Source organism: Camelus ferus, chromosome 10 (assembly GCF_009834535.1).
Source record: "Camelus ferus isolate YT-003-E chromosome 10, BCGSAC_Cfer_1.0, whole genome shotgun sequence".
Taxonomy (NCBI): domain Eukaryota; kingdom Metazoa; phylum Chordata; class Mammalia; order Artiodactyla; family Camelidae; genus Camelus; species Camelus ferus.
The window spans coordinates 72,045,065-72,057,183 of NC_045705.1; the positions used below are offsets into that span (position 1 = coordinate 72,045,065).

The 12,119-nt window shown below is 63.8% G+C and overlaps 1 protein-coding gene and 1 long non-coding RNA gene across 5 annotated transcripts; one reads left to right on the plus strand and one right to left on the minus strand.

Moving 5' to 3' along the window:
- The first annotated feature begins 74 nt into the window (after nucleotides 1–74).
- Nucleotides 75–11,154, plus strand: RNH1 (ribonuclease/angiogenin inhibitor 1). Of its 4 annotated transcripts, XM_032490359.1 has the most exons (12): nucleotides 81–212; nucleotides 1,075–1,178; nucleotides 3,091–3,194; nucleotides 6,071–6,176; nucleotides 7,695–7,865; nucleotides 8,082–8,252; nucleotides 8,638–8,808; nucleotides 8,879–9,049; nucleotides 9,204–9,374; nucleotides 9,557–9,727; nucleotides 10,688–10,858; nucleotides 10,934–11,154. In XM_032490359.1, the coding sequence occupies exons 2-12, from the start codon at nucleotides 1,090–1,092 to the stop codon at nucleotides 11,019–11,021; spliced, it is 1,584 nt and encodes a 527-aa protein (XP_032346250.1). In that variant the 5' UTR covers nucleotides 81–212; nucleotides 1,075–1,089; the 3' UTR covers nucleotides 11,022–11,154. The 4 variants fall into 4 exon arrangements, with proteins under 4 accessions (XP_032346253.1, XP_032346250.1, XP_032346252.1 ...); XM_032490361.1 differs by lacking the exon at nucleotides 1,075–1,178 and having other exon boundaries at nucleotides 180–212; XM_032490362.1 differs by lacking the exons at nucleotides 1,075–1,178; nucleotides 3,091–3,194 and having other exon boundaries at nucleotides 75–212.
- On the minus strand, nucleotides 2,490–3,581 carry LOC106730763. Its single transcript, XR_001367233.2, has 3 exons — nucleotides 3,440–3,581; nucleotides 3,111–3,234; nucleotides 2,490–2,681 (listed from the first exon to the last, which is right to left on the minus strand). It is a non-coding gene; the product is annotated as an uncharacterized LOC106730763 (long non-coding RNA).
- Nucleotides 11,155–12,119: the final 965 nt, after the last annotated feature.

The following is a 12,119-nucleotide window of genomic DNA, read 5'->3' on the forward strand; positions in this document are numbered from 1 at the left end:
GCGCTCCGAAGACGTCAGCGCCCGAGCCCTCCCCGCGCACGCGCGCACGCCGTCCCGGCCCGGGCTCGCTGGGAGTCCGGCGGGGCGCCGCGTCTGCGCCTGCGCGGTCCCGGACCGTCCGCCAGACTTTCCTCCTCGAATTGAGTAACGGTCGACCTTCCGCCGCTCTGAGGAGCCGACTCCCGGGAAGGGCAGGCGGCCCCGGCAGACAGGTCTGCCCGCGTGGCGCCGCAGGGTGTTGGGCCTTGGGCCGGGCTATCTGCCCGCCGGCAGCTCCGCCCCGTTAGGTCGTCCGAGACCCTGGGGAGCTGGGTGGGCAGCTCCTGTGGGCGGGAGCGGAACGCAAGCGGGACAGAACCTCGCGGGGCCGCGGGGTCAGGGTTGCCCCGGCGGGGGGAGGGGGCTGGAAGGTCCGGAGGGGGTCCGCGTCCCAGCCCTTGCGCCGTTGGGCTGCCACCAGCCCCGGCGCCCACGCAGCTGCGCGGGCGCGCGGTGCCGGCCAAGTTAGTGGCATCTGCCGCCTTGCAGGCTGGCCTTGGGCCGGGACCTTAGAACCAGGCGGGCCCCCCAGAGGATGGCGTACGAGGAAGGTAACCACGTAGGAGAACATGCTGTAAAGCCGGAAAAGGTGAAAACAGCCTACATGTCCGCCCGTAGAGGTGGGCTGAGTGAAGACATTTGGAGAGTGGCTCACAGTGTGGCCAGAAGTTAGCTTGTGCCCGCGCCCGTTGACGTGACACGTATACGCTGTATTCGTGCGTACGTTGTACGCGTAGCTGGTCTTAACTGAGATACAGAGCTCCGTAACGCATGTTTCCTCCTGCTGCTGCAGGGAATTACCACGGACGTATTATTTTACACTTCTGGAGGCGGGAAGTCCAAAATGGGCCTCAGGGGGTTGAAGCCACGCTCTCCACAGGGCCGGCTCGTTCCTCTCCGGCCGGCTCCGGGCGAGAATCTGTCTGGGCCTCTAGACGTTGCCTTCCCCCACCTCCGGAGGGCAACCCCTCCAACCTCTGCGTGCCCTGTGGCGCTTCCTCTCTGACTTCCCCCTTTGCCTCTCTCTCTTATAAGGACCCTCGTGACTACATGGGGCCTATCCGAGTGATCCGGGGCGTTCTCCCCATCTCAAGATCCCTAACGTGGTCATATCTGCAAAGACCCCTTTGCCACGTAAGGTGACTACTGACACCTTTGGGGATTGACACGCGATGGAGCTGGGGGGCCATTGTTCCAGCTACCATTCCCAATATCTCATTTTTATTTTAAAACGAGTGTATTGTGTGTACAGGAGGAATAGGAGCACATACAAGACACAGCCTTTGTCTCTGGAAGATGGGCATTCTAGGGCCTTTCACTTTTTATGTCTTAGGATTTTTCTGCAGAAAGCACATTCTGCTCATTTTATGCAAGCCACGTTAAAGTCGGTTTGGGTTCCAGCGCACCCAGAGTCCCCTCTCTGCCCACCTCCCTTCTGCCTTCCTCCATCCTCGCCAAGTCCAGGCTGCAGTAGCCTCTGCCAGCAGCCCAGCACCACTCTCATCCTCCTGCGTCAAGGTGGGAGAGAGCTGCTCACTGTCTTCCCTTGACGACTTGTCGACTTGCGCTTGCTCTGCAGGAGCTCGTGGCGTGGGGTGGGGTGGTTGTCTGTGCTTAAGGGGCTCACCTCTGGGAGGCCCCTGGGCTCTCGGGATCCCGTGGCCCCACGTTGGCAGCCCTGGTCTCCTTGCCAGCTCCTCGAGCCAAGGACTGGCCCCGCCAAATAGTCTCCCCAGGTTGAGTAGCCCTTCCTTTATTCCCCCCGTGACTGGACTCCCAGGCAACCAGTCAGTTCCCTGAGCCTCCTTTGGTACCGTTAGAGATTGGTTGGTTTCAGTAGCTGACCATTTGGGCCACATGCTCTTTCTTCTCCTCCAGCTTTAAATTCTTGCTCTTTTGTTTCTAACTTACCAGTAGTGAGCCCGTGAAACCTTAGGCCCCCATCCTCAACCCCAGTAAAAGCAGAGCGCTGGGCGCCTGCCCTCACCCCATTCCCACCTCGCTTTGCAGCCCCAGGTGTGCCCTGTGCATTCCTACAAGTGTGAGTAATAAACATTTTTTCCAAGTTTCCTAATGGTCTTTGCTGAAGGGTGTCTTGCAATCATAGTAAGAACCACGAGGGCCAGTCCGGCCTCAGGATTGGTTATGGTTTAGCCAGAAGGGGCACGAAACAGCTATGTTACAGATGATTTAACCACTTCCCTACTGATAGACATTTAGAGCGTCTGGAGGTTTGGACGGTTACACAGTTGCTGCAAAAAAGGCATTTTGAGCGTGTATCCTAAGCTCAGGCATGAATATGTCTTTTGATTGATACACAGAAATGGAGGGGTGTGTCAGTTCTACATAAGCCAAACTGTGCTCCAGAAGCGGAACTCCATGCTTGCTACCTGAAAAGCTGGGTTGGCCTCTTGGTGGGTGTCGAGCCCAAGTACACAACTGAGCCAAAGATCGGGAGAAGGAAGGATTTATTATTACTTGCAGCAAGTAAGGAGAACACGGGGGTTCTTTCCCAAAGCAGTGTCTTCCCACAGAGCCCCAGCTTTATTCGATCGGAGTCAGGAGGGTCGGACGAGGTCAGCGCCATCGTCCCTTAGGGCCCAGGAGGCTTGCTGGTTGAGGCTTCAGGCTGGTCTTTGCCGCTGAAACAGAACTGGGAGTCTTTCTTCTTCTTCTTTTTTTTAATTTACCATCTTAACCATTTTTATTTATTTGTTGTTTTTGTTTGTTTTGCGGGTGGTAATTCGGTTGATTCAGTTCTTGTAATGGAGGTGTACTGGTGACTGAACCCAGGACCTCGTGCGTGCTTAGCACGCACTCTACACGGAGCTGTACCCTCCCCCTCCAGCACTGGGAATCTTTACAGCTGGTATCTTTGCTGTTGTTACTTGGGTTGCCAGGCACTGTTTCCGTAGTCCTGTGTTCACTTAAGATCGTTATACTGAGACCAGTTCAAGGGCAAGCACTGTGGCCAGGCTTAGACCACAAAATTGCTTAGGCCAAAAATGGCCTCTCGTGTCCAGAAAGCCACCCCAGGTTCTCTTTCTCCAGGGACTCCCTGCCCTACCTACCTGCTTACTGGCTCGTCCAGTTCATCACAGCCACTGCAGATAACCGATGGTCACTTCCACCCTCTCCTGTCTGGCGTGTCTCAGGTATTTTTATTTCTGTGCTCTGGGAAACTCCCTGACTGGCCTGTTGGCGGGAGGAGGCAGAGGAAGGGAAGACCCGGCGAGTCTTCGTGGGGGCGGCCGGGCCTCCCAGCGCCGGCAGCCCCACCTCCGGTTGGTGCCCCCTCCCCGCGAGCTCGCCTGCCATCTGTTCTGGGCGACACAGTGGTAAATCAAACAGGGACTTGGAATGTTACCCCTGGGCCAAGCGGAAAGCGGCGAAGGCTTACCTGGGAGCTTTGGCTCGGCGCACGGCTCAGAAAAAGGCGCTGCGCCAGGCCGAGGAGGGACGAAGGGCAGGCCGGTCCCTGGGGCTGGTGTCCCGCCGTGGGGGTCGGGTGGGCGAGGGCTACCAGACCTGGGCCTCCGGGCCGCGCCGGGCTCCGCCGCCTAAGCCCCGCCCCCGAGTCCCGCCCCCGCCCCTGGACCCGCCTCGCCCCGCGGCCCCGGCGGAAGCAGCGGCTCGGCCCTCGGGTCTGCGGTGGCGACGCGAGGTGAGGTCCGGGGTCCCGGGCGGAGCGGCAGCGGGCGCGGGCCGGGAAGCGGGGCGCGGCGGCCTCACTTCACTGGCCAGGCGCGCGAACTCGGGTGACCCTGCGGCGTTTCGGGGGCTCCCCGGCCCCTGACCGCCTGGCGGACGGCCCCGGGGCCCAGGAAGGGCGTGGGGGCCGGGGGCGCCGGGAGTCCTCTCGGCGCCGCGTCTGAGCGGCCCGCTTCCCCCGCGAGCGGCCCCGGCCCAACCCCGCGTTGACCCCGGGTCGCCGGACACACGCGGAGCCTCGGGCCGGCGCGGAGGGCGCGGAGGGCGGCTCCGGCCCCGGGCTGCCCCCGGCGCGCCCGCGCTCCCCGCCGCCCCGGGGAAGGCCCAGGCCAGACCGAAGGCGGAACAGACGCGGCTCCGGTCGTGCGGCGCGGCCTCGCGCGGGCGGCCGGTTACCCCGCGTTACTTACGGGCCGTTGTGGAGATGCTGGACGCATGCCATGGGGCCTGGGGAGCAGCCCAGCTGCTGGTCCCGGTTCCCAGTGAGCGCGTGGGCCCGACGTGTGCTTGCTCCCATCCCGACCAGGTGCCCTAGCTGAGGGTGGTGAGGACGGTTGTACACGGCATCTCTGGGGGGATGTGACTCTTTTTCACGGATTCTGAAAGGGATCAGTGACCCCTGGAGGTGAAGAGGCGGCCTCCTGGTCCCAAGGGCCAACCAAAGGGATGCCGTGGGGTCCAGCCAAGCTGGGAGGTCGGGCCAGCTGCTGCGTATCAGTTCCCAGCCTAGAACTGAGTCCCCTAGCGTCACACGGGATTCAGGGAGAGGCAGCAGAGTTGGGACTGGCGCCCCTCAGGGGTCCCTCCGTGCCACCTCATTCCCCCCTCCCCTCGGGAGGGGTCAGAATCACCAGCTGTGAGCTCCCTGTTCCTGACGCCTCTCAGGCCTGGATGGAGGATTCTGAGTCAGGGTTTGGGTGAGCACACTTTGGGCTGGGTGGGGCAGGTCTGGCTTTGCTCACATGCGCTGGGTTTGTCCCTGTGAGGGTTGCGTCAGGTGGCCAGTTACCGATGCCCTCGCCCCAGTTTCTTAGCAGGCCCACGTGCTGGGACGTGCAGTCGTGAGTCTTGCCTGCCGGTTGACAGGTTGGCACGGGGGGGGGGGCCTCTGCTCAGCAGGAATGCAACTAGAGCCTTGGCCTGGGCTGGCTCTTCTCCCCACTGTGGGCTCCGAACCAGCCTCGGGGTGGGAGGGGGAGCCCCCCTTCAGCAAGGCCAGGGCCGAGCCAGGCACGGGCACAAACATGAGAGGAGCGTTGTTCTCAGAAAGCTGGGGTTTCGGGGAACCGAGAACCCTTGTGGGCCTGAGTCATCCTGTTTCCAGAGACCTGGAATGACACTGTTCCCAGGTGTGACTCTTCACTGAGCGTTCTGTCACCCCCACCCCCAGTCTCCACTCATGGCACCCCGTGGCTCCCTCTCCTGCTGGCCCCCACCTTCCGGGCCACAGTGAGCCCCGGCCTGGGGCTCCGGTTCCTCTTTTATTCAGGCTCTGTGCTTGTCCCAGGTGAGGTTTCAGGGTCTGTGTGATCTCCCATCCCATACCTGCTGGGCAAAGGCCTCCTGCTTTTCTCAGCCTGCTTGGTGAGCTGGCCTGTCTGGGCTGGTCGCTCACTGACCCAAGGTGGGGCAGAAGACATGCCCTGTCCAGAGTCCCAGCTCCCAGAAGGGGATCATGGAATCGGGCACCCCGGGGAATGCACCGCCCAGAGTGCAGGCCACTGGACCTGGGGCCCCCACCCCACCTGCTCTGTCCTGTCCAGGGCACCTGCAGCTGGTAGCCCTCGGGAACTGTCACCTGACCACAGGCACCTGTGCCACCCACCCAGCTGCCTCAGGGCAGTGAGGCCCCAGGTACTCAAGTGCTGGGGGGACTGCGGCTTTGTGGATGGTCTGCCTGGCCGGCACAGCCCCCCATTTCCAGTGAACAGGCAGGGAGAGTTCCATAGCACTTGACAGATGTGGCCCCTGTGCTCCCTTGACTGGGGTCTCCACGCTGTGGCCAGGCCTGCAGCCAGCCCAGGCAAGTCAGAGGCAGGGCTGCGGGTGGCCAGTGCCAGGGGCTGGGGGAGCAGGGAGCCCAGTGGGCGAAGCTTCCCTCCACCCACCCCGGCTTTTCTGCTGGAGGCCGAGGTGGATAAAGGATCAAGGAGCTGAGGAAGGGGAAGGAAGCAGGCGAGGGAGAGACTGGCTCCTCCACAAAGCTTGGCCGCTTGGGGTCCTGTTTGGACTCCCCTCGCTGTCCCGCCCCCCCCCCCCATCTGCTGGGTCTCTGGCCTCTCGAACCTTGAGAGAATTTCTCCCTCTGCATCTTGTCTAGGAGAGACTTCACCTCCCGCCATGAACCTGGACATCCAGTGTGAGGAGCTGAGCGACAGCCGGTGGACGGAGCTCCTGCCGCTGATCCAGCAGTACGAGGTGGTCAGGTAGCAGCCCCCACGTCACTTCACTTACGGAAGCGTGCTGTGACTTCTGTGTGGTTCTTGTGTGGCATAAAATTTACTTTTTAAATTTTTCCTCCAACTATTTTTTGTTGTTTTTGAGGGGGGTAATTAGGTTTACTTATTTATTTTTAGAGGAGGATACAGGGACTGAACCCAGGACCTCGTGAATGCTAAGCGTACGCTCTACCACTTGGGCTGTATCTTACCCTGCCTTTCTCCAACCACTTGAATGCAAACCCATTGCCGGCCCAAGCCCGGTGGGCAGAGCGGCCCAGACCAGGGTCTGCAGCTCGCCCTCTTGCTCCGGGGGTGCGATCGCGTCTGTCGGCTCCCCTCCCGGGGGCACTGCCTGTGCCCTGTCCCCTGCGGGGCCGCAGGCTGGGAAACAGCACAGACCTAGGGGTCCTGAGCGTTCACCGGTGAGAGATGGATGCCTGCCTGCTTGTCGTTTTCCTTTTGAACTTCCTTGAAAGCATTTTAGGTTATGGAAGAGTTGTGAAGACGGTGCGGGTTTCCCTGTGCCCTGCGCCCCCTCCCCCTGACGTCAGGCGCCCTGTCGCCTGGGGCCGGGTCACAGCAAAGAGCCCAACAGGGCGCCTCGCCTCTCATCACCGGCTCTCCCACCTGTGTCCTCTCCTGTTCCCGGGGCGCACGGGAGCCCTCGGGGCACTCATCCTCACGTCTCCCTGGCCCCTCTGTCCGCCCTTGACCTTGGCCACCTGACCCTCGACGTCTTCTCAGAGCTGAGTCACACATTCTGGGGAAGATAACACAGAAGTGATGTTGTGTCCTGCCTGGCATGTCATATCTGGGGTTTATGGTCACAGTGGCACCGAACGGTGACCCCTCGTGGTCACCATGACCACCTGATGGGTGGTGCCTGCCGGTTCTCCACTGCAGTCACTGGTTTTCCTGTTATCGGCAAACACCCTGGGTGAGACACCTGAGACTCTGCTCTCACCCTTTTGTGCTAAAACGGTCGTCCACTGAGCTCCACACCCGTTGGTGGCTCTTGCCAGAATGGCTATTACCCGGCCTTTGCCTAACTGGGATTTTAATGTCCCCGTTCCTTCCACGACTACCAGCCGTCATTCCGTGAGTAAGGGCTGGCTTTCCTCCCACCTGTGTTCACTCGGGTTTTCACTCACGGGGACGGACGGGTCCTGGGTTGTGCTCTGGTACGTTCCCCGCTGGGCCTGCTGAGGCCCTTCAGGTGGGCACTGCCCTCTGAGGTGCCGCGTCCTCTCCCACACGTGCTCGGAGCTGCTGCCTTGTCCAGGTTTGATTTCTCTCCTGGAGGTGGACACCTGCTGACGGGCCCCTCGGTAAGATGTGGAGATCCGCATCCGTACACGTGCCGGTGTCTGAAGTTTTCCAAGATGATCATATGCTTTTCCTGTTTCGTTTTAAGCTGTGTTGGTTGTCACCCACCTTGCCCAGTTCTTGGCCCACTGTCGGGTCACGGCCTGCTGTGTGAAATGACCAGGTGTCCGTCCACAGGCTGGACGACTGTGGCCTCACGGAGGTGCGGTGCAAGGACATCAGTTCCGCCCTCCGGGTCAACTCCTCCCTGACCGAGCTCAGTCTCGGCACCAATGAGCTGGGTGATGGCGGCGTGCACTTGGTGCTCCAGGGGCTGCAGAGCCCCACCTGCAAGATCCAGAAGCTCAGGTGAGGCTGCAGGGTCTGAGCCTGCTCGGCGGTCCGGGGAGGCTCCACTCACACCGCAGCCCTGCCTGTCATCCCTGGGCCCTGGGCCCTGAGGCACACCTGAGCCCAGCCCGGCCCGGCCGCCCTGTGGGCGCCCACACACGCGCCTTGCCCAGGCTCCTAGAGACGGGGGTGGCTTGTATCGCGTGGGGCCCCGCTGACGGCCACGTACTCCAGCCTCCAGAACTGCTCCCTGACGGAGGCCGGCTGCGGGGCCCTGCCCGGCCTGCTGCGCTCCCTGCCCACCCTGCAGGAGCTGCACCTCAGCAACAACCCGCTGGGGGACGCCGGCCTGCAGCTGCTCTGCGAGGGGCTCCTGGACCCCAAGTGCCAACTGGAGAAGCTGCAGTGAGTGTGTGCCCGCTCCCCCTAGGCCCACCCCCAGCCCTGCACCCACCTGTCCCCTGGGAAGCCCCCTCCCCAGCTCATCAGCTTCAGGGAGCTTTGAGGGGGATCTCGGGGACCTGCAGACCTCCTGCTCCCTAACTCCCAGCTGAGGCCGGAGGAGCTGGCAGCTGGCCTATGACCCCGCGCTCAAGCAGGAGTGGCCGTGAGCACACGGGTGGGGTCAGCGGCCGAGGAAGGAAGCTGGGCCAGAAAGGCCCGGCTCAGGACAGGTGTTCTCTCTCCTGGGTCTCCGCCGCCCACTGTCCCGGGTGGGAAGGGAGGCCCTCGGCCTGCCGGCCCGGACGCATTCCTGCGAGTGAGGGGCTGGCCGGCCACCTGTCCCCAGGCTGGAGTACTGCAACCTGACTGCCGCCAGCTGCGAGCCCCTGGCTGCCGTGCTCAGGGCCACGCAGAAGCTGAAGGAGCTGGTGCTGAGCAACAATGACATCGGCGAGGCGGGCATCCGGACGCTGTGCCGGGGCCTGGCGGACTCTGCCTGCCAGCTGGAGACGCTCAAGTAAGGTCTGGGCCGGGGTGGGGGGTTGCGGGCGGGGCTCCCCCGCTCCCGGCACCTCTTGTGTCCCCAGGCTGGAGAACTGTGGCCTCACGGCGGCCAACTGTAAGGACCTGTGTGGCATCCTGGCTGCCCAGGCCTCGCTGAGAGAGCTGGACTTAGGCAGCAACGCGCTGAGTGACGCGGGCGTCACGGACCTGTGTCCCGGGCTGCTGAGCCCCGGCTCCCAGCTCAGGACCCTGTGGTGAGTCGGCCCCCGGGCTGGGCGGGCAGGGCCTGCAGAGCGGCCGGGCGCGGCGGGGGACGTCCGAGAGTGCCGCTGTGCTGACACGGGGCCGGCATCGCCCCGCTGGCCCTGCAGTGACAGCCCAAGCACTTCCCCTCCCCCTCCCCCGCAGGCTCTGGGAATGTGAGGTCACCACCAGCGGCTGCAGAGACCTGTGCCGCGTCCTCAGGGCCAAGGAGACCCTGAAGGAGCTCAGTCTGGCGGGCAACCACCTGGGTGACGAGGGCGCCCAACTGCTGTGTGAGAGCCTGCTGCAGCCCAGCTGCCAGCTGGAGATGCTGTGGTGAGCGTGCGCCCCGCGAGGAGGCTTGTGGCCTGGGGGCCGGAGCTTCCTCGGAGGGAGGGCAGGGACGAGGTGCTGAGGTTGAGCTGCCCAGAAGCCAGGAGGAGCGGGAGGGGGCCCTGGGAGGGGCGCCCCTCGGGCTCAGGTCTGCAGCGACCTCAGTCCCTGTCTGCCTCCCGCAGGGTGAAGTCCTGCAGCCTCACGGCCGCCTGCTGCCCCCACTTCGGCACCGTGCTGGCCCGGAACAAGCGTCTCCTGGAGCTGCAGCTGAGCAGCAACAAGCTGGGTGACGCGGGCGTCCAGGAGCTCTGCCGGGGCCTGCGCCAGCCCGGCTGCGTGCTGCGCGCGCTCTGGTGAGCCAGCGGGCGGAGCGCGAGTGTGCCTGCGCGGGGCGGCAGGGCCCCCTCCCGTGTGGGAGCCCTGTCCCCACGCAGCCTTCTGGGTGTCCTCTTCTCGGCCCCCACCCAGAGCAGCTTCCGCCCCGGCCTGTGCTCGCCTGCCTGCCAGGCCCTCGTCGGCGGGGCCCTGCTCCGTGCTGCCTGGCCTGAGCCGGCTCGTGCTCCCGGCACCGTGCGTGCTGGGTGCTGGCTGCACTGACGGAGCGTGTCGTGCTCCAGGGTCCACTGCTGGCCTGGCGGGCCGGCCTCCAGGCTCCCTGTTCTGTCTTCCAGCCCAGCTGCTCAGCCTCTCACTTCTGCCGTCACTGTTTTTCCTCTGTTCTGTGTCCTTGCCTGTCTTCCACTGGTGGCTCCCCTGGGACGGTGGTCATCCCGGGCAGCAGGCGAAGGTGGGGCCGAAGAGCCCTAGACAGCCGGCCCTGCAGCTGAGCCCCAGGCGGGACCCTCCTGCATCCTGCCAGGGGACGCTGTCCTGCTTCCAGGGTCTTGGGGACACTCTGAAGTCAGGCGGGGAGAGGAGCTGTGGTCCCTGACACCTGGGTCTGCCCCAGCGAACCCGGCACGGCCCCTCGGCATGGTGGTCTTGTGGCGCTGGGGGCCCCTGGGCCTCGCGCTGCCGCCCCCCCCGCGGGAGCCGGCACCTCTAACCTTCCTTTGGCCCTCGTGCCTCCTGTCCCCAGCCATCCCCTTGGCCTCTGTAGAGCCTCCGCCCCACGCAGCCGGGCTCGGGGGTGAGGAAGCAAGGAGTTGGGGTGCTGAGTCCAGCCTGTGGCCGCTGTGCCCGCAGAGGGGAGCTCTGCGCCTCCAGGCTGAGGTGGGGGGAGAGCTGTGACGCCGGGGCCACGAGCATGGCCCAGGTCACTAGGCCGGTCACTGGTGCCCTCTGCCCCAACCTCTGCCCTGCTCTCCACCCAGGCTGGGGGACTGCGACGTGTCTAACAGCGGCTGTGGCGGGCTCGCGGCGCTCCTGCTGGCTAACCAGAGCCTGCGCGAGCTGGACCTGAGCAACAACTGCATGGGCGACCCTGGCGTCCTGCAGCTGCTGGGCAGCCTGGAGCAGCCCGGCTGTGCCCTGGAGCAGCTGGTGTAAGTGGGCGGCGGGGGCGGGCGGGCACGCGGGTACGCGGGCGGGCACGGCCCACCCTGCCTCTCCTTTCACAGCCTCTACGACATCTACTGGACGGAAGAGGTGGAGGACCGCCTGAGGGCCCTGGAGAGGAGCAAGCCCAGCCTGAGGGTCATCTCCTGAGGCGCCGCCGTGCACGGCCCGCCTCCCCTCTCGGGGTGTCCCAGCTTTAACTGAGAGAAACGCTCAAATCAACTTATCTCTGCGAGAGAATTTTAGGCACTTTATAATCATTAAACACTTTTGTGGCAAGAGGGGTCCTTGTCCGTCCTTGTGGTTCCTGCGAGGTGCTGGTGTCGAGGGAGCAACGTTTTCGCGAGGCTCTTGCTGCCCGATAACCACAAACTGAGCAGCCTTAAGTGAGTTCTGGGCCAGGCCTGGCCGTGGATGTGCCCGAGCTACCTGGGTGCTGGCAGGGTCCTGCTCCCTGCGGTCCTGGAGGCCACCTCCCCCCACAGGCGTTCACGTCCTCAGGGTCTGCGAGGACGGTGTCCTGCCCACACTGAGGGGCACCAGAACGTCCCCCTGCCCTCAGAGGGACAGCAGCCTCTGGTCGTCAGCAGCTCACCTGGGCGCCTGGCATGTGGGCCTGAAACCCGGCTGGGAGCTGCTCCCGGCTCCCGGCTGCACCTGTAAATGGCCAGCTTCGGAACGCGTTCCTGGTGGAGGCCAGAGCCCCGTGGATGGGAGGGTAGGGTCCTCCTCCGTCTAGCTGGCCTCACCGTGCCACAGGTGGGTAGCAAAGGGGTGACCTGCCCTGACCAGCACAGTCGAGCAGACACTGGGCAGCTTTCAAAGGGTCTGGTCCTTGGGCAATAACTTCTGTTGCTGCAAAAGCCCTTCGAGTTGCCCAGGACCCTGGCTTCTAAACACCCCCACTGGAAGGAAGCAGCTGCCCTCGGGTCTGGGCAGGAGACGCACAAGGTGGGCCTGTGTGCATTTCGCGCCAGAAACCAGCGGGGGTCTCCACCCCATAGGGAGGGAGGGAGGCAGGCTGTGACCCAGAGTGACCACAAACCCAGTGACTTGAACCTCGGGCGGAGCTAGCTGGGCGGACAGGACACCTGGTGTCCCTGCAGTGGGTCTGCCCAGAGCAAAGCTGACGCAGGGACAGCAGCAGGCGGGCCTCTGGGTGGGGCACACTGAGACCCCCGTCACACACCCCCAAAGCGAGGTCAGCTCACGGAAGCCAGAGGCTGAGAAGCCAAGAGACATCGGGGC